Raw genomic sequence first — 22,575 nt, 5'->3', positions numbered from 1 at the left:
ATTTTTACTTACGTTTGGAGTCTAGGCCTTTGTTCGCATTCCATCAACAGATACATGTTCATCAGTATACATTAGGCAAATGATTTTGAACCGAAATACAACACACATGTCAGAAGAGCCGTAGTGTCTTGTTGCCATTGACAAATTATTATCTAGAGGGAGATAATCTCAAAACCATTTTAGGACGGAACGACGCCGTAGAGAAAGAATATCTGAGCACCGTATGACAATTGATAAATGCCCTCAAAAAGAGAAAAACTTGAAAATTTGTATTCGCCCCTTGCTGAACATATCTATGACCACCTGCACCATAATAATTTATTTGATCAGACTAGCTTAATTTCTCATGAAGAGGTTTTGGCCTAGCAATAATAAGAGGCGTTTGAAATACACAAATATAAACATTGAGGTTTGGATTCTAACACGAACACGGGTGATTTTAAAATAAGATACTCTTAATTTAATTTTCTCAGACAAGAATCTAATAATTTATTCATTGCCCAAATAAATTCTATGTCACTTTCACATTCACGAAGTGATACGGATCCCTGACCCTTCAGATCTGAAAGATCTTGTGCTAAACAACCTTTATTTAAAATTGGACAATGTGACGTAGTTCCCTGTTTTGTTATTTATTTCCCTTGAAAGAATCTTATTCGCTTGTCTAGCTTCTAAATGAGAACATTGTTAGTTGTCAGATTCTGGGTGATTGGCTGACCTTCTTTTGATTTTTTTTTTTTTTTTTTTTTTATTTAGTATTTTACCTGTTATTTTTTTCGGCGTTGTCAAATTTTTATTTCTTCCAATTAAAGTTTTCGTTTCGTATCGATCTCCACATCATTAGTTTTGTTTTTATTATTACTATTATTTTTTTGTCTTAATCATTCGTATTTTCGCTCATAAAATTTGAGCTTGATTTTTATTTTCTCTAATATTGCTGAAGAAGAGAAGCAGCTGTCTTCTCGAAATATCCGTTTTGTTGCATCCAGAATTTTCGTTGGCCTCAAAAAACCTCCTTCTCGATTTTCTTCTCTCTTATTTTTATGACCTAGAGGGAGGGTGGTACACCTCTCCAAAATGAGAGAATTAGGTGGCTTTCGTCAACCTAAGATTTCACCCTATGACCAAAGGTAGATAAAAATATCAAGAAAAATACTGTGAACTTCTAAGCACTAGGAAGAGCTCATGGAGCTTGTGGAGTTTCTATCGGATAATTCGTGGTAATGAACTGTAAGTAAGCAGCGAGCGGGCTCAATAGTAACCTAAACCGTAAAAAACGGAATTTTCATACCAATAGATACATCAAAAGAAGCGGATTATTATGCTTATTCTAAATACACAAGATTTATTTTCTCAGTTTAGCGTTACCCATAGAAAGTTAAGAGCCTGAGAAAATTTGCCGATTTTAGAAAATGGGGCGAAACACTCCCAAAAAGTCAAGAAATCGTGAAAATCGTAGCATCAGATTCAACGTACCAGAGAACCCTACTCTAGAGGCTCGAGCTCCCATCTGCAAAAACGTAGAACTTTGTATTTTTGCTAGAAGAACGATCATAGATGCATGTTTATTTATTTATTTACTTTTTGTTTTGCTTTTTTTTTCCCAGGGACGATCGTATTGAAGCAATGATCCTAAAATAGTGGGAGAAGGCTTATTCGAACGGAAATTAACAGCTATAGTGCCTTATAATCAAACAGATTAGAGGGTAACTAGCCGCCCTCCAATATCTCTTTTTACACAAAACTTGAGACAGCCGTTTTGTTCAACATAGTTAAAATGTCCTACAACTCTGCCTTTGCTGATAGCATGACCCTCCAAATCCCCCTAGGGGAATTTGACAAAATTCCTATATGAATTACTTTCATTTGTCTTACTTTCTCTTTGCTGATACAATTTTACAGGGGGAGATGTTCAGGGGGGGGGGAATTTTCAGCTGGGTTGGAATTGTCTGGAGGATTTTTCCGTGGGAAGGGGAGATTTTCTGCGGAAAAACATCCTAGGGGAAGTAGAGGTTTCGAGCTCCCATAATGCAAAAACGTGGAATTTCGTACTTTTTGCCACAACAAAGATCATGGATGCGCGTTTATTTGTTTTGTTTTTTTCTTTGTTTTTTTTTTTTATCAAGAAATGATCTTATTGAACCATTGGTTCTAGAATATCAGGAGAGGGCTTATTTGAATGAAAATTAAAAGTACTAGTGCTCTATTTAAGGAGCCAAAAATATTGGAGGGCAACAAACCCCCTCCCAAGCCCCTTTTCCCCAGAGTAGTCCGATCAAAGTTTTGAGATTGCCGTTTCGTCGAGCATAGTTGAAAGGTCCATCAATGATGGCTTTGGGGATAGCATGACCCCCATAGTCCCTGTGAAAAGGGTTGTAAATTAGGAACTTGTTCATTGTTTACGTACACTATATTATTGGGAAGAATAGACATTTTTCGAGGGAGGGGGGCTTTCCACGATGAGGGAAATTTTGGGAGGAAATTTCCCCTGGAAGTTTCTCATTTGTCTTACTTATTCTTTGCCAAGTCAGTTTTACATGTGCAGATGTTCCAATGTTGTCTGGGGGAAGTTTAGAGAGGTTGGAGTTGCCTGAAGGATTTTTCCAAGGGGAGGGGGATTTTCAACGGGAAAAACTCTCCATAGTGACATTTTCTGCGAGAAAATTTATCCATGGGGGATTGTCCACGGGAGCAACTTTCAACAGGAGAGGGGGGTATTTCCAAAAAAATTTCTACGGAGGGATTTCCGGTATGTTTGGAAAATGGTCAGAAGTTAAAGTCTTTCTTAAATATAAGTATGCTAAGGAAAATATTTCAGGCGGAATCGTTCACAGGAAGGTTTTCGGAAGGAATTTCATATGGGATAGATTTTCTGTGGGAGAGATGGGGTTTTAATTCACGGGTGAAAAGAACAAACTAGATCCTCAAATGTGACAAGACCAATCCGAGCAGCTAAGGTAAAAGGCATTGAAAAAATGTAATGAGAATCAGAACATGTCAAAATGAAAGTGAAGAACAAAGAATTGTGCGGTTAGAGGACACGCGACCAGAACCAATCAAAACGAAAGTGAAGTAGAAAGAAATTTTATGTTGAAGAACAACGCCGGCGCAATCTTCGACGCCAATAAACTGTTGCGCAAAATCCAGTACAAACCTATAAAGACGCAGTAAACTGCGCAAGTGTTAATTAAAAATCACTGGAACCCTTCAGGGTTGTATGTATTCACTGTGGAGTCCTCCATTTTCCCAAGGAAAGAGTAGCCAACAAAAGTGATTCATTTGGAGGTTGCTCTTTCCTTAGTCAGTTTGCATTGCCAGCTCCACAATTTCCAAGTGAATTGGTTTAGCCTTTTATAGGACGTCATTTGCTCTCTAAAGAGTTCTATTCTGAAACTTGAAGAGCAACTTAAAAATAACAATAATAAAAGAAACTTAAAGAGTAACAATTCTGAAACTTGAACTAATGTTTTGCTTTAGCATCATTCAACATAAGCCATGATCGAACCATCAATAGTCGTAATGTCTTCAGCTTCAAAGCACCTGGACAAACTAATCACAAAATCAATTTAGGGGCACATCCATCACAAGCCCCTGAAGGTGATTTGAAACACCTCCATAGAGCCAAATGTACTTGTTAGATCCCGAATGAGTTGTTGAAGAACGCCTTAAACATCCTTTGAATTATAATATCTCACGCAACCTAATGGATCTCTTGGAAGAAATATTGCGAGACACAAACAACAATGCCAAAGGTTACATGAAAACACGAGAAGTAGAGATATATATATATATATATATATATATATATATATATATATATATATATATATATATATATATATATATATATATATATATAACCTTAGGGACCGAAGCTTGAGGATCACTCATAATTTTCTGAATATAACGACATTTTTTTAAATACTTAAAAATGGATCCTATCGTCATTTTAAGCTGAAGCTCTGCATATGCATACAAAAATAATGCGTGAAGAAAAAAAAATTCTAAAAATGAAACTTTGGAGATTTTCAAAAACAAAAAATTCTAGGAACTGGTCCGGGTTTTTAATTTGATACATGGGCTTAAAGTGAATTCCAAGGGTTTGACACCCTAGCATCAACGGTTGCATAGTTATGTGCGTTTTCGTAATTAGCAATTATATAATTTTTTGTTTTTCGTAGTTTTAAAAATTAATGTAAACAAAAGGAAAACCCAAAAAATTTGAGCTTTTATATTCTTCGTCTTATTTATAGGATAAATCTATACTGTACCAAGAATTTTTGATTTCTTAGGTTAAAATAAATCTATTGATTTAATTAAGAAAATTTAGGAATCTCAAAGCCTTATAAGAAAAATTGGCCCCGATTACGGACCCTTATTCTAGAACCACAAAGGGCTCCCATCCCGAGTTGTAAATTTTAGGTTAAGGGTCTCAATGTTTGGCCCCTTTATGGTATTGATCGTATTTCGGTTCAACATAGGCTATTTAAGAGGAGGAGAAATTTAATTCACCTAGTGGAGGCTGCAAGATCTTAATCCTGCTACACTTATAAAATGTTTCCAAAGAGAATAATTTTAACTGAATCGAACATAAGGAATCTAAGGTAAACATTTATGGTCTTTACACACCTGATAGAAAAACCACATCATGCCCAACCAGCTGTACGCTGCATAAAGGAAAAATAAACCTTTCTCGTACTGCAGCAGGACGGTGAGAGGTCGTTGAACTAATCTGGCTTGAATTAATTGCAATAGAAGCAGTGGTACGTTGTGAGCCCTTCGCAATAAGACTAACAGTAAGACTAGTGGAGGCAATGGAGTAAAAGTTCTTCCGAAAATTGCCATCAAAAACAAAACGAAGACTAGTACATAGACAGACCTTGGCAAGTAGACCAACCTAGACAAGAAAAAATGTAATGAATCACACATCACAAATAAAATAAGAATCACAAAATTAAATTACAAAGCTGTATTTCTATTCGTTTTTTAATCGAAATGTATTGTTTAGCAGATTGAAATTTATATTTTAGACAAATTTGAATATTCAATCAGAAATTTTGATCAGCCATAGTTTTGTGCATTTTTACTAATTTTGGTAGTCGAAGCAAGGAAAGTGAGGGAGAGATTTTCAAATCTAAGAATTCAGAATATTCGCCTAGTTTTCAGTCTTCTCTGAGGCTAAAGTTTACCTGGCCCTCATTCTGTGGAGATTACTTGAAAAGAGACGTTCCTTATTCTGTCGATCTTTCAAATAATCTTTTAATTTCTAGTTTTGTTACAGCTGTTAACCGATTTAAATTAAGATATGTCTAGTTTCTTATAAAAAAAATTCCTTTTTTAATGGTGCTTTAAAACTCGAAGTTTCTTTATAAAAAATTGATTTTGCTGAAGGTAGGATGTACAAGTAAGATGGGTACAGGCAGAGGAGTAAAAGTTCTTCCAAAAATTGTTATAAAAAAACGGGAGCATTGCATGAACGAATCTCGACGAAGAGACAGAAAAATACAAAATACAATAGAGTGATAATTTACATCAAAAACGTATATTAAATAGTCAAAATAAACTTATAATCTAAACAGCGAAAACAAGAAATTATTTTCACTTCAGAGGAAATATCTGAGTAAAAAACCAAAAACATATTCATGACGTTTTGGCTGAGAAATTTGGGCCCCATTTGAATTTTCAGAGCAAGTCGCTCACAAATGTCATCTAATGTTCAAACAAACCAAATCCTTGTCCTTAGCTCAGAAATTGAAAGAATTAAAAGTGTATCAAATCTAGAATCAAATTTTTGAATAAAAAATACCAAATTCTAAATATAAACAGGGTAGTTAATTGGAGTGACTTGATGTTTATTTTTTATATCTCATGTAAATTTCACATTTGCTGAGCACCCATAATCTATTCTATTTGGAAATTCATCAGAAAGGTATATAAATAGAAAACGCACAATAAGGCTTTCAAACTTATAATTAGGATTTTAGACTTCTATTTGAAAAACAACCCAATACATTATTCAGCATGCAAGCCGTGTTATCAAAAGAACCAGTTGGATCGTTTGTCCCAGACCAAAAATTCCCAGAGAATTTTTTAAAAGAAAAAAGACTTGTTACAATTTCACACTCGTTACAAAACTCAAAGTTACAATCGATCTAGCTTAAGAAAATTGAGTGGTCTAATTATGTCTAAACGTCTGATCAAACCTATCCAGGGTTGATATCAGATTTTCTTTTAAGACAGAAAGCAAGGAGTCCTGATGATCCTAGAAATAGGTTCTCAGGTCAAAATATTAAAATTTCTACCATCACTGACTTCTGTTTGAAATTCACATGGTTAGTCCAAGCTTGTATAATACATGATTCTAATGCATGGTTTGCATGTTATGCTGGTTCTAACAATGCAATCTCAAGGATCGTTTCAAAATAATCAATACTTTGTTTACCTTTAGCGAGGGAAACTATTATCTCTACTTAACCAGACTTCATATTTAGCATCCCTCTCCCCCCCCAAAGCCTTTAAAATCATGTGAAATTTACAGTATTTTCTTGGCATTATTTTTTATTCCTTCTATTTGTTTAAATATAATATCAATTATCTTCTTTTCTAGCTACAAGAGCAAAAATTTCTACAAACTCAAAAACTTTCAAACGTATCATCTTTTAGATTTTATTTTCTACAGGAGCCTAATAGATTTAAACCTATACACGTAAGAGTGAAAATGCCTTCCCCCTCCCCTAGGTAAATATTGATATCTATGAATCCATAAAAATTGTCGCCTAGAAGATTCAACTTTAAAAAAAAATGCTATTTTCACTAATTTTTTCTAGAAACAAAGAATAATCGAACAAAAAATAATTATATCTAATATCTCCATACAAATCTTAATAAACCAAAAAAGTGCATCCAAGCTAAAACCAAAATAGTGTCACTTAGCACTTCCTAGTTAAATTGTAAAACTATCAATGCTTTCTGGATTTAACTCGGTAAAATTTGAAGTGCTACAGTCGTAATTAATTTTTTAATTCAGCCAATTAACAAATTTTTTAATTCAGCCAATTAACAATATACAGTCTGGAGCGCTAGTTGTTTTATTTAATATAAAATTCATGTGAGGCGAAAAAGAATTAATTTTCTTTAAGTTGCCTGTCTTCTTTCATCTATCTTTATCAGAGGATACCGATTTGAAAGTTTTTTGGAAGAAATAACCTTTCATTAAAGAGAGGGGGGATCGTCATATTATTCCAGCTAGTATTTGACAGATCCCATCACCTGCCGTTCGAAAATTTTCGCAAAATGTTTGTAATAGACCAAAAAAACAGTTGAATTACATGAAAAATATAGAGAATTAAGGAAAACAAATTTTGGATATTTGGGAAAGTGGGATAAGAATGACCTAAGCCCCTACCCCCTCCCCTCACGTCTCTAACATCTAGATTTTCATTTTTCGAAAGTTGAACCCTAAATATTTACTCTTTTATTTCAACAGAGTAACTGCATTTAAGACAGACTGATTTAGAAAAAAAAAAAAAAATATACTAGCGGTGCAGTACTGCAAATTAGAACTGGAACATAAAATATGTCACGAAAGAAGTGAAGATAGAACAAGATATCAGAAGCATATCATAGAAATATTGTCAAAGAGATGGACTACTTGCTAAGTGACTATCCTAATAGAGTAGTGGCTTCAGTGAGAACACAGACGCCCCATATTCGCTAGGTTTCACAGAACTTTAGTCTGTATTTTGAAACTCCTTGGATTTTTGCTTTTTAGTTTAGTATCAAGTCACTTGCACAAAACAAACACAAGATACCGGTACAAAAATTCGAATATGTGATTGAAATTGAGCTTCAAGAATGAGGGGGGAAAGGTGATATTTAATTAAAATACAACATAGAAAGTACAGAATATAATCATAAAGCTTAAAAAATAACATGAAAAGTGCATATATCCAGCAAACAAATAATCTATACCGTAAATATATATATATTTTTTTTTAAATACAGGATGAGACAAAAATGATATAATCCACTTAGTCTGGAGTTTCACATAATGAACAAGTTTCACTACAATATTCAATTTACCGTTTCAAGGTTGCAACCTTCCTCTCAAAAGTACTGCCTAAAATAAGAATTCATGGACTACTTAATTCATAACAAAAAAAAAAACTGTTTATAATTTCGAAGCACCTACGTTGGAAAGGAAAAATATAAATAGTTCCCTTACCATTGACTAGTGTGAAGCCCCAAAAAATCCAGATATCTATAAATTAGAACTGCTATCATTCCAGAAGAAAAAATGATCCTCTTCAAATTCCTCTTCTCCTCCCAAACAACCAGGCACCAAATGCCAACAATACCCATGCAGAAAAATACCATCAGCGCAACATAATTATCTTCTCCAATTAGCCAATCTTCAATGTCCATCTCCCTCGCCCACTTATCGCCCGTCTGATTCCAAAATTTAGCAATCCGATGGATACAAACAGTTCCCATAATAGACAAAAAGTCTCTATTTTGAACCACCTTCATACCCTCATTTGAATCAATCTTAGTGAAAGTTGTTTCAATATTCTTTAATGAAATTAATAATAGCAAAGTTGGGACTAAATAATACCAGGTTTGATGCTCTTCTTCAACAAAACTGCTGGAGAAAAGGCTAAAGCCCTGATAAACAATACCGAATAATGTAAACATCTGTGGAAGACTGAAGACATTTGCTTTTAAATTTTTCGTCAGCGAAAGGCTATGCAATAAGGAAAAGAGATAGGCAGTCACTCCACTTTGTAAAAAGCAAATAATAATAGGGGGAGTGACAAACACTTCATTCGAAAAATAGGTGCTTATCATCACATATGAAATGCAACCGAGTCCAGTTAGAATCAGGATGAAAGGTGAGTTAGGACAAGGTTTTCTTACACTTGGGCAACAAGAATCCCCAAATATCATTATACAGCTGCAGAAAAAGACCTGAAAGTATAGTGAATTAACTAAAGAGATTATAAATACTTTCTGAAAATATGCTATCACACTATCAGATTCAGCAAATCAAGGAACCCTAAAGTAAAGATTTCAAGCTCATATCTGCAAAGATGTTGAATTTTGTTATTTTTGCCAGAAGAAGTATCACGGATGTGTTTTTATTTGTTGTTATTGTTTTGTTCTTTTTATAGCAGAGATCGTATCGAACCAGTGGGCCTAAAATGTCAGGAGAGGGCTCATTCTAACGAAAATGAAAAGTTCTGTGCGCTTAATAAAAGACAAAAATGGAGGGTAACTAGGCCCCCTCCCACGCCACTTTTTTCCCAAAATCGTCCGATCGAGATTTTGAAATAGCTATTTTGTTCAGCATAATTGAAAAATTCAATAACTATGTCTTTGGAGATCCAACAGCCCCTCCAACAGCCCCAGGGGAAAAGTTTTAAAGTTAAAAAATTTGTCCATTGTTTAGGTGTAGGATTTGTTACTGGAAAGTATGCATACATTTTTCGTGTGGCGAGGGGAGGGCGAATTTTCTGCTGGAAGTATTTCCAAGGGGAGAGTTTTCCATGGAGAAGGAGGTTTCCAGGGGGTGAACTTTTCAGGGGAAATTTTATACTGGGTGAATTTTCTATACTTCCTTTACAAGATTTCTTTATATGTCTTGCTTTCTCTTTATCGATTCAATTTTACGCGTGGAAATGTTAAAGGTAATTGTTCGGGGCAAATTTTCGCCAGGATTTAATTGTCCAAAGAATATTTCTATGGGAAGAGGGATATTTTCGTGGAGATGGAGCTAGATATCCTGGCGTTATCTAAAAAATAAAACGATCAGAAATTAAATTTAAAAAAACAAGTTTTTTTAACTGAAAGTAAGGAGCAACATTAAAACTTAAAACGAACATAAATTATTACGTATATGAGGAGGTTGCCCCCTCCTAAACACCTCGCTCTTTACGCTAAAATTTGAATTGTTCTCCAATTCTTTAAAACGACTCCTGAAATACAAGGATCGTTTAATTGGAAAAAAACTTTTTTTTTAAGCGCCGAAAAACAGTAGCGTGAAGAGCGAGGTGTGAAGGAGTGTACAACCCCCCTCATATGCGTAATAGTTTTTGTTCGTTTTAAGTTTTAATGTTGATCCTTACTTTCAGTTGAAAAAATTGTTGTTTTTTTTTGTTTTTTTTTTCATTTAATGAAGCTAAGAGACAAACATTTTTCTAAAGGCAATGAAAAAAGTATGTCAATTAAAGTAAAAGTATACGAAATGAAAAAATTAAGTAATTACAGATATACATAAGACAATAACCTTCTTACAAAACTAAGATATAAACTCCTAGCATTTAGTTCTGTTGAGCAATGCCGAAGCGTTGGACGGATATTTTTTTTTAACAATATCGACAGTTTTGAACTTGGTTATCAAACACAAAAATATTTAATGCCTTTAGTTTCAGTCTTTGTAAGAAGTAACAGATTATTAAAGTAGCTTGTTCAAAGAAAAACATTAAAACTAAGATAAAGAAGACCAAATAAAGATATTTGATTGAATATTTTTAATTTTATTTTTTAATACTAAAAACCAATATATTTGACACCTATATACTTCATAACTTTAAAAAATTTAATCTTTTTCAAAGTGATTACTAGATAAATACGATGACTCCTGGAAAAGAAATGATATCAAAACACAAAAAACGTATCCGTTCTGGGGGGAAATATAGAACATCCCAGCATTCCGTTCAAGGGAAACATTTCTGATTATAGTGACTTCATATATCAGCTCATGGGTACTCTTCCAATGCAAGCAAAGGTTGACGGCATATTTTCTTTTCCGGAATTACCCCTTATTTAGGTTTATTTTACTTGTGTTTTCTATAATTATATGAACTTTCTCGTACGCTAATAACTGTACTAATTATTAATAAACGAATACACCTTTAGGATCATCATCAAAAGCTGATTCTTTGACTTAATGTTATCAATAGTTAGGCTCTTATACTTTCTTTATTGACAAAGATCGTTATTTACTTACCATTCATTCCTATGAAGAATTTGATTTTTTTTTTTTTTCTTCTTTTTTTTATTCCAACCGAATAATATAGAAAAATGTTTATGGAAAACTAGAAAGGGGTCACTCAGTCACATATTAGAACTTATATTTTCCTTATTAAGGGTCAAAATCTATTGACAGGCAGCCAATAATGGGGCAACGCACATTCTTTCCATGGTTTTTCCCTATTCTTCTCTCTGTCCTTTGGTTTCTTTATAATTACTTTATAGTTCCAAATTTACAGGGGGAGGGGAGCATGCTCCCCTCTTACCGGCGCTCATGACAAAATGTATTAAGATAAACTCTTCCAAACAAAGAAAACGAATAACAATCATACTATTGTCTTTTAAAGACATGAATGTGCTTGCTAGCACAAAGTTTATCAAATATCGGTGTCAATGATGAGATGACTGCACCAAGATCCTTTTCTACAACCAAACGACCGCCACTTTTCTTTTTCATTTCATCTAATGAAAAAAATCTTGTTTCATATCAATAAAATTTTGCAAATGGCATGAATACTTTTTAAGCTTTATTGGACAAAATATTGTTTTCGCTCTTAATATTTTTCCAAAATTGAATTAGAGATGTATTCTGAAAAACTTTTTTTTTACAAAATTATCAAAAGATAATTTAATCAAGTTTTATTTCTCATTACTTGTCAATTCAAACTTCTAATCTTCTCCATCGATCAATGCACTTTGTATCCACGTATATTTTGTAAAACTGAGATCATTAGAATAATTTATGAAATGGATTAAGAAAGCCTCCAAGGGTTCAACAAATGGAGTTTTGTTCGCTTCTATGTTATCGTGAGCGCATAAATTTGAAAGTGGAGATATGTCAAACTTTTTTTTTCCAAATTCGCCTTCCATAGCTCCATTTTTTATGAATGCTTTCACACTATCTTTTTGAATCAATAGATGTATTTATCTGAATCAATCAATTTGTTCAAAAAGCTTATTTTTCTAAAATGCTCACCGAACGAGTCAGTTTAATATTTAAATTACGATCCTTGAACATATTTGCATCCTCATTTAGATTTTCAAGATATTCTGTATGACTGCGTAGTTACAATTTCATTTGATTTTTTTGTCAATCCCTCCTAATTTTTGCCCCTCCCTTTGGGTTTAACACCGGTCTTTACTTCAGTTAAAAGATTATTTGCTAGAGAGTAATTCCCTTTTTCAGAAGGGGGGCAGGGAAGGGGTCTGTAGAGTATGGTATAGGGCGATTTTTTTTGGGGGGGGTTGAAAGATTTTTTTTTGGGGGGGGGGTTGAACAATGTGTTGATTGTTTAAATGAGAGATCGCTTTGAAGTTTGAGCTGATTATGGTTATGTTGTTATATGTAATGGAATATAAATTATTACTTAGTACTCGCGTGCGTCTACAAAACTGCAAAGTTTTTCTTAGCGCGGCGGCATTTTGTAGAAGATGTGTTTTGGTTTTGTATGAGAAGAAAAAAAATAATTCTAAGGAAAAAACGATCTCACTTTTTTTTTTCTTAACATCAATCCATCACTTGGATCATTTCTTTTACAATAAATTCAATTAACTAAATTACTAAGAAAATCATTATGAACACTTTTAGAAACAAACCTTAGACATTAACCAGTGTTTGAATAATGAATAATTTTAACAATAAACAATACAATGGACAAGCCAAAAGAAAGACCAACCTACCAAAAACATTGAGAATGCTGAAATCACCATTGTCCAAAGGTCATAGAGGTTCGACCCTTTACCGAGTTCAGATTGAATTTCTTTGGCAAAAAGGAAGGCTTTTTGGAGCCACTCTCTTCTTGTCTCTATTGATGAAGATGATTCCATTAGTTTAGTCTTCAAGAGATCAAAATTTTGCTCAAAGGAATGAGAAGATAGACCTTGGAATATAAAATATCAATCACCTTCGAAATTATAATCAATAGTAGATGCAAGAAATCTAAAAAAAGGAAAACACTTTTTTCTTTTACTCTATGTTGCATTAATATTTATCCCAAAAGATGTATAGTAGGTGGAATCTTCAGCTGCTTGATCTGCTTACGTCAATCCAAAATCAAATCTTTAATTGTTTACTCATCCGTAGCCCACATATCATTTGTTATCTTAGGTATACTCATATCTTGTACTTATACTAATATAAGATCAATTCTAATAATGGTATCCCATGGGGTCTGTTCTTCTGGGTTATTTTATTTAATCTATTTATTTTATGAGCGTATCTGAAGTCGTAGATTCTTTCTTACCCGCAGAACAATTTCTCTTTTCCCATATTTATGTTTTTGATGACTTGGTCTTAGTTTTTTTCAATATAGGACTCCCCTCATCACTTAACTTCTTTTCCGAAATATATTTTTTTTTATCGGTGTATTCAGTTTAGATTGGATAGTAGTAGCCCTATCTGGAATCTTATGTTTTTTCTCATCTTGTTATTGCATTTATTTATACTCTAGTACTAGCCACGGGGAGAGATTATATATTTTTAGCTGATTAGAATATAGCTTAAAGGAATATCTAATTGGGAGAGCACATCTCATCCCTTTGCTCACTCTAATTCTCGTTTACTGTTATAGTTTAAAAAGAATATTAGTTTGTGGAACTAAAGGAGAATCATCTCTAACAGTATTCTTATATTTCGTATATGGTTACATTTTACTAATTACCGGAGTAATGAGTATTTGTTTCTCATTCCTATTGTTTTTATCGGATGAAATTTACTTATTAAAAACATCCTTCTTACATTTGGATTATCAAGTGTGTTTAGATTGGTTAGGACTATCATTTATTTTTTTAGTGCTTCTAATCTCTTCTTAAGTGATAATTTATTCTTCTTACTATATAAGCGACGAAATTTTTCTAAATCGCTTTATATACATAATGTTAGGAGTCATCTCATCTATGGTTCTGCTAATCATATCTTCAGACGGATTAAGACTAATGCTAGGTTGAGACGGATTGGGGATTACCTCATACTTATTAATCATATTTTATAAAAATTATACTTCTTCTTCTAGAGGAATGATTACTATCTTAAGAAACCGAGTGGGGGATGTATTAATTTTATGGTCACTGGGGTTAATATTTCACTCTAGGAATTGGGATTACATATTGTTTAGATATTTCTCCCTATCAATCATGCTCTTTTTTATCTTATCTTCTTTTACCAAAAGAGCTCAACTGCCTTTCTCTGCATGACTACCAGCAGCTATAGCAGCCCCAACCCCCGTCTCATCTTTAGTTCATTCGTCTACACTGGTAACAGCCGGAATCTATTTGAGGATTCGTTTGTCTCCTTCGTTTGAAGAGAGAGGGTGCTGCTTACTTGTTATCATAGGGGCCTTAACTTCTTTTTTTTCAGGGTTGGCTGCGTTCGGAGAAAACGATTCAAAACGAGTAATCGCATTATCTACATTGAGCCAGCTATGAGTAATAATATTTTCTCTAGGTTTAGGGCTTACGCTATTTTGTTACTTTCATCTTTTTACCCATGCACTTTTTAAAGCCCTTCTTTTTATATGCTCAGGGGTCGTAATTCATTCATTAGGCGTTCAAGATATACGTCGAATAGGAGGGGTATCCAAGATACTCCCTTACACTAGTTATATCATCTTAGTGTGTTCTCTAAGATTGATGGGATTTCAATTTTTATCGGGCTTCTTTTCAAAAGATTTAATAATTGAATCCTCAGAGGACCTAGGCATATTAATCCATAGCATACTCATATTAGTTTCATGTCTTTTAACAAGAACTTATTCTTCCCGAATTGCAATAATATGTTTATGTTCCTATAACTATAATTTAAGCTGCCAGTATAGGGACGAAGAAGGGGATTATCTAACTAACCTTTTTTTTCTTTACTGAGGGGCCGGCAGTTATAGGAGGATATATTTTTTATTGATGTTTTCTGGGGGATGTAAGAATCATCTTAGGTGCATTTGAGAAAATTCTTCTTCTCTCTCTTATCAGAATAGGGGTGATGTTACCTTACTTTATCAAATCACTTAGTTTAAGTCTAAGACACTATGTAAGTAGAATATTATTTTTACCATTTATTACAGGGCGGACAAGCTTTATACCCTTAGCTATGGGCGATCTCCTTTATCACGAGGGTGATTGTGGTTGGGTAGAAGAAGCGGGACCTTCATTAGTTTATGAGAATAGTTCATGGGGTTCATCTCTATTTTCATTCTTAACCTCCTCCCCATATAAGGTACTTATCTTAGCTTCTTTATTATTCACATTATTTATATATTTCTATAGCTTAACAAGAGCACAACACTGAAGATGTTAGGGTGGATAATTCCTGGAAATATTTAAAGGACACTTGTCCATCTATGCATTGAAAATGCATTGTATTAAATATACTACATAAACAGACAGTGAGTAGAATTCAACTACCCGGTTGAAGAGTTAGCAGCTCCCATCCTTCTTCCTACCTCTTAACAGGGGTCATCCCTTCCTCTTCATTAACAATGAAGCGCTATTAATTAGCTTCTGCTAAAGAGTGGAGGCCAAGCGGGCTAAATTCAGGTCGAAACTGGACTTAATAATCTCAATTCTCACTCTGAGAGAAGGAATATTCCTCTTTTAGGATGCAAAGCCAATGTTCTATTTAAACTATTCTCCTAAATAAAGCAATCTTTAATAAAGTCGACAATTATTTAATTCATCTGAGAGCACTTTCCCTTCACTCATAAAACACTCCCGCAACAAGAATGAAAGAAAAGAAGATAACCAGGTAGGTTGTTGGGTAAGACATGTTCAAAAATACTATGGGTAGGAGCAGAGTAATCTCTACATCTAAAATAAGAAAAATTAGAGTAATAACAAAAATCCGGATAGAAAAGGGGGGTACGAGAGGAATTTAAAGGATCGAATCCGCATTCAAGTGGGGAACCTTTTTCGCGATCCAGAGAGACTTTTTATTTACAAACACCCCTAGGGTTAACATAATAAAAACAAGTGTAAAAATTCTCAATCAAATTAAAATAAGTATTTCCTTAATAGGATCCCTTGATTGGAAGTCAAGTATAATATTTATACTAGAAAGATTTATTCCCTCAGCAGTAAATAGAAAGATAAAGAAACAATCATACAACGTCAGCAAAGTGCCAGTATCAAGCCGCAGCCTCAAACCCGAGATGATGTTGGGGTGAGAAGTAGCACTTAACATGACGCAAAATCCAAATTATGAGAAAAATAGTACCAATAAGTACATGTAAACCATAAAAACCTGTTGCTAAAAAGAATGTAGATCCATAGATTCTATCCGCAATGGTGAAAGAGGCTTCTATGTATTCCAACCCTTGTAGAAATGAAAAGTATAATCCTAGCAACACAGTAATCAGAAGTCCCTGGAGACCTTGATCAAAATTATTTTCTATCAAGGCATGGTGGGCTCAAGTTACTGGAACTCCTGAAGCCAGAAGTATACTAGTATTAAGCAGGGGTACTTGAAATGGATTAAAGCTTTCTACTCCAATTTAGGGCCACAAGGCCCCAACTTCAATATTTGGTGACAAGCTTCTGTGAAAAAATGCTCAAAAGAAAGAGACAAAAAAGAAAATTTCAGAAATAATAAATAAAATTATTCCTCATCGTAATCCAACCTTCGTTGAATGTATTCCTTGAAAAGTAGCTTCTCGTGATACATCTCGTCACCATTGATATGAAACAAACATGATTGTGACCAATCCGTAAAGAAGAGCATTCTATCAAAAGAATGAAATCACTTGACAAGTCCTGAAGTCATTGCAAAAGCTCCTATGCCTGTAGCGAAAGGTCAAGGTCTAACGTTAACTAGATGATAGGGGTGATTTAATTGATTCATTATTCTCTTGCGTAGAGAGTTATTAGAGTCATAAAGACATAAGATTGAATAATAGCCACAGAGAATTCCAGTATCAATAAGACAATTTGTGAGAAGACTACAATTGTAGTAATATAGACATTTTCCAGGGTACCTTGAGCTCCTAAAAGAGTTAATAGGAGATGGCCGGCAATCATATTGGCCGCAAGCCGGACAGAGAGTGTAATAGGCCGAATCATATTTCTAATGATTTCAATTACCACCATAAAAGGCATTAAAGGTGCTGGTGTTCCTAAAGGTACAAGATGGGCTAAAGCATTTGTAGTTTCCTTAATTCAAGCATACATGATAAAATAGATTCAGAGTGGAACTGCGAGTCTTAAAGTAACCGTTAGATGTCTAGTAGCAGTAAAAATATAGGGAAATAAACCAATAAAATTATTAAATAAAATAAATAAGAAAAGGGCAATAACTAGGATATTAGCACCAAATCTAGTCGGGCCTATAAGGAGAGACATCTCCCGATTCAATCCCATTAAAACTCTCTTAGCTAAAAATTGAGGTCTTGAGGGGATTAATCAAAAAGATATCACTATAAATAGGAATGGAGTCAATATTCTTAATCAGTTAGATAAAAAAGAGGAAGTCGGATCAAATACTGAAAAGAGGTTTTTTATCATTTTCAATTCAAATAAATAGTTCGATTAGAGAAGCTCTTAAAAGAAGAAACCGAATGTGGTTGATAAAGGAAAAAAGCTATAATTATAATAGCTCATAACAGAGCTATAGAGACAAGGAAGATTATAACTCAAGGAAGCGGTATTATTTGAGGAATAAGAGACTGCCACTGGCTTCTTAAAATTGACAACCTTATATTTATTAGTAAACTAAGTCTCTATGCCATAGGGGGTAATTACCATAAGAGAGCTTAAGAGGCTACCGCTTGACCTTCAGCCACCCTATGAAATTTGTAACTCAAGTCACTTTAGAAAGTCTCTTTCTCCAATAGCTTCAACCACAATAGGTATAAAACTATGTCCAGATCCACAAATTTCAGAACATTGCCCATAAAATACTCCGGGTATATTCACTAGAATTCTGGATTGGTTAAGTCGACCTGGGACTGCAACCATCTTAATACCTAGAGATGGTACGGCTCATGAATGTAGAACATCATCTAAAGTAATCATCAGACGGATAGCTTGATTATAGGGCACTGGTATACGATTGTCCACATCAATTAAACGATACATACCAGTAGAAAGTTCATTTGAAGGGATCATGTATGAATCAAATTGAATATCATCAAAATCAGAGTATTCATAAGATCAGTATCACTGATGTCCTGTTGCTTTAATAGTCAGAGCAGGATTATGAATTTCATCAATTAAACAAAGAAGCCGAATAGAAGGAAGGGCGATAGCTACTAAAATAATAGCAGGAATAACGGTTCAAACCGTCTCGATTGCCTGACCATCAAGTAGATAACGATGGAGAAATTTATTAGAAAATAACGCAGCTAAGAAAAAGCCGACAAGAGAAGTAATTAAAATTACTACTAGCAAAGCATGGTCATGGAAAAAAAAAAGTTGTTCTATGAGAGGCGAGTTCCCATTTTGTAAGCCCAGTTGGAATCATTGAGACACTTTTAAATGGGTTACCCATCTTTGGAGCTTAAATCCAATGCATAGATGTTTCTGCCACTTTAAAATGTAGAGATCATAGTAATTTCTTCATAAGAGTGATCAGCAGGCGGATGAGGATGATTTCATTCCACACTTGATCTTAAATTAAGTGAAAAAACATTAATTCGTTTGGCAATCATGGCCTCTCAGATGCAAAAAAATAAATATCAGTGTAGCAATAATAGATATAACTCTTCCTAATGAAGAAATTACATTTCATGAAGCATACGTATCGGGGTAATCTGCGTAACGACGTGGTATTCCAGCGAGACCTAAGAAACGTTGAGGGAAAAAAGTTAAGTTCACTCCTAAGAACATAATAAAGAAATGTACCGTAAGAAGAAATGGATTCATTCTTAATCCAGTCATTAGAGGAAATCAATGTAAAAATCCTCCTATAATAGCAAAGACAGCACCCATTGATAAGACATAATGGAAATGGGCAACGACATAATAAGTATCATGGAGAACAATATCAATTCTGGAGTTTGACAACACAACCCCTGTAAGTCCTCCTACAGTGAATAAGAATACGAATCCTAGGGCCCACAGTATAGAGGGAGTTATAGTAAGTCGTGTCCCGTGTCAAGTCCCGATTCATCTAAAAATCTTAATTCCCGTAGGAATTGCAATGATTATAGTTACAGCAGTAAAATATGCTCGAGTGTCCACATCCATTCCCACAGTAAATATATGATGGGCCCAAACAACAAAACCAAGAATATCAATAGCAAATATACCATAGATCATACCTAATGTACCAAACGCTTCCTTCTTACCTCTCTCTTGACTAATAATATGGGATACTATTCCGAATCCAGGTAAAATTAAAATATATACTTAAGGATGCCCAAAAAATCAAAATAAATGTTGATAAAGGACGGGGTCTCCACCACCTGCGGGATCAAAGAAAGAATTATTTAAGTTACAATCAGTTAATAATATAGTAATAGCCCCCGCTAGGACTGGAAGTGATAGGAGGAGAAGAACGGCTGTAATTCCCACTGCCCAAACGAAAAGAGGTATACGATCAATAGATATTGATTGAGGCCGTATATTAATGATAGTAGTGATAAAATTCACAGCTCCTAAGATGGAAGAAACTCCAGCTAAATAGCTAAATCTACAGAAGGTCCGGCATGAGCATGAGCAAAGAAGGTCCGGCCGAGGAAAGAGGGGGATATACTGTTCATCCAGTTCCTGCACCTCTTTCAACTATAGATCTGGCTAAGAGAAGAGTTAGGGATGGTGGAAGTATTCAAAATCTTAAGTTATTTAATCGTGGAAAGGCTATATCCGGAGCCCCTAATATAATGGGTACCAGTCAGTTACCAAATCCTCCAATCAAGATTGGTATAACCATGAATAAAATTATAATAAATGCATGAGCTGTCACAATAACATTATATACTTGTTCGTCACCAATCAGGGAACCTGGTTGACCTAATTCTGCTCGAATAAGCATTCTTAAAGAAGTCCCAACTATACTCGCTCAAGCCCCAAAAATAAAGTATAAAGTTCCAATATCCTTGTGATTTGTAGAATAAAATCAACGTTGCATAAGTAAAGTGGCCGATTATAGGTGCTAAATTGTAAATTTAGTTAAGGATTATTCCCTTTACTATGTTCAATTTATGGCTCAGTAGTTTAAAAAAAAAATATAAGATTGCAAATCTTGAGTTGTTTCTAACCCGGGCCTAATCAGTTATAAATTATTTTTATTGCAAGTTTGGTAATTTTGTATATAAGTGTTTTGTGCACGTAAGATTTTGATTCTTAAAGAGAAATTTACATTTCATATATAATAAGTAGAGATGGGGTGCCTGATAAAAAGGATTATGTTGATACTGTAATTATGTAGATAATACCGTCATCTATGTTAAGTAAATTAGTAAAGCTTAAGAACCTCTTATTTCCAGCTTTGAAGGCTGATAGTTTAATTAACTTAAAGCTTTACAAAAAGAATAGAGGAAGAAAAATATTAAACCCTATTGATAGAATACCCAGGATTTCTATTTGCTTAGACTTTACCTCTGAGGGGAACAAAAGAGATCTTATAGCAATTTAAAATAGAAATAGACTGAGAAACGTGAGAATATAACAAGGGCTAATACAAGAAGAGGGGGTAAAATATTTATTTCCAGAGATATTCACTTTATAAAAAATCCCAAGAAGGGAGGTAGTCCGGCTAAAAAGAGAAGATTGAATGTAATCGAAGCTTTATAAATTAATCTGACATTATTATTCCTTTGGGCGAGGGAGTATGTCCCCTTTTGTTGCAGTAAAATTACTACAAAATATAGGATAACCAAAAAAGTTATATAATAAATTAATATCAAGAAAAATCTACTTATATTAACTATTAATCAGGATAAATGTCTAACAGAGGAAAACGCTATAATCAGCCGAAGGTTGGATTGGTTAATTCCTCCTAATCCGCCAATCAATGCTCTAATAAAAATAAAAAAAGAATTTGTAAATTGTATTATAGCCAGTCCGAGAAGAGGTCCAATTTTCTGAAAAGTTATTAAAAGAGATAAGACCCTTCATGACATGGACTTAGAAATACTTACTAGTCATGTATGGAACGGGGCCGCACCGATCTTAATTAGTAGGGCAAAAGGAATTAAGAATGAAAATGATTGATTCAGAATACTCGCTAAAAAGATGACTGAGGCTACTGATTGGATTAGAAAATATTTTAATCTATTTTCCTTTCTTTCTTCAATTATGATAGGGATAAAGCTTAAAGAATTTATTTCCATTCTAAGCAACAAACCTAGCCAGGAGTGGGAGGACACTATAAAAATATAAGAAAAAAATAGGCATAACCACTTAATCATTTAAAGAGAGATTGCTCTATCATTGGGGTATGAGCCCAGTAGCTTATTTTAGCTTACTCTTTAACACCTATATGGGAGAAGAATCCCCCCCCCGGAGGCTACGCTTCATTTTGAAGCGTAGCGAAGGAGGGAGTTCTTCTCTCAGGTTAACCGTAATAAAATAACTCTATTCTATTTCAACAGTAGATAATATCTGACTTACATTAAATATTTAGTTTTTCCTTCAATTAATGAACATTTTTACATCTATATACGATTAAGGTAAATAGATTTTTCATATCCTTCTTTCCTAAAATAAAATAAAATTATCTATTTCTTATCTTTTGGAGAGAGATTGAGTGGAATCAGCCACTTGGCCTGGAAGCCTTTTTTTTTTAGAAAACTATACATTAAACGGTACATGCTACAATTTTTTCCAAAATCCCTCATTTAGAATCTTCAAAATATATATATATATACATATATATATATATATATATATATATATATATATATATATATATATATATATATATATATATATATATATATATATATATTTAATATAATGAGATTTTACGCTTGTTAAGCCTTAGGAAACAGCTCATCAGCAGCAAAATCATAAGCAACATAAGAATCAAAAAATAGCTGCAAAATCATAAACAAGAGTAGAATCAAGAAATACAAGCAAGGGACTTGACAATTGTTTTTTTTTATTATTAATATTATTATTAAGTTGAGTTTCTGTTTGGCTTTTTTTACGATAAATATTCGCTGATAAACGATTTTCAAAGTTTTTTTCATAAAACTAAGAAAAAGAGACATTTATGTAATTTTTTCTTTATGTGCTTATTTGGCTTTAAATATATTTTATCTATATCTTTAATGACCTTTACGTATTCAATAAGTTTAAAAATAGTAACAAGGAAGTCCCAGCCCACTGGACAATATACTATAGTAACAATTTTTTTCATTCGAATAAGACTTTCTTTAAATTTTCCTCGAACACTTGGAACTCTAGCTTAGAGAAAACCCTCACCTCTCTTAGGTTTTTGAATAGTAGATATTTAGATCCTGCCACTATCGTCTTCTTCTTTCAGGACAGTGACAATATTTTACCGCAAATGAAATATTTTAGAACTAGCGGGTATGTTCCAAGACTCAAATATCAATAATGACCATTAAAATTATGTTATTACCTTCAGGCTTAATTGGCAGATAAGAACAAGTT

General features: G+C 33.7%; 1 protein-coding gene and 3 pseudogenes across 2 annotated transcripts in view; 1 reads left to right on the top strand and 3 right to left on the bottom strand.

The window, feature by feature from the left end:
- LOC136030202 (uncharacterized) overlaps nt 1-22,575 on the bottom strand; it is a 67,492-nt gene that overhangs the window by 5,110 nt on the left and 39,807 nt on the right. The window contains exons 7-9 of one of the 2 annotated variants that reach the window (XM_065708984.1): nt 12,712-12,911; nt 8,225-8,967; nt 4,630-4,897 (exon numbers count right to left, since the gene is read on the bottom strand). In XM_065708984.1, the coding sequence (XP_065565056.1) occupies nt 4,630-4,897; nt 8,225-8,967; nt 12,712-12,911 (1,211 nt within the window). The remainder of the gene's footprint in view (nt 1-4,629; nt 4,898-8,224; nt 8,968-12,711; nt 12,912-22,575) is intronic. The other variant, XM_065708992.1, reaches the window with a different exon arrangement.
- On the top strand, nt 13,186-15,435 carry LOC136042323 (NADH-ubiquinone oxidoreductase chain 5-like; annotated as a pseudogene).
- On the bottom strand, nt 16,776-17,600 carry LOC136030210 (ATP synthase subunit a-like; annotated as a pseudogene).
- On the bottom strand, nt 19,300-20,098 carry LOC136030214 (cytochrome c oxidase subunit 1-like; annotated as a pseudogene).

Source organism: Artemia franciscana, chromosome 1, assembly GCF_032884065.1.
Source record: "Artemia franciscana chromosome 1, ASM3288406v1, whole genome shotgun sequence".
Taxonomy (NCBI): Eukaryota; Metazoa; Arthropoda; class Branchiopoda; order Anostraca; family Artemiidae; genus Artemia; species Artemia franciscana.
Note: the sequence above shows the minus strand (reverse complement) of the source record. Positions and strands in the feature narration are given on the sequence as shown.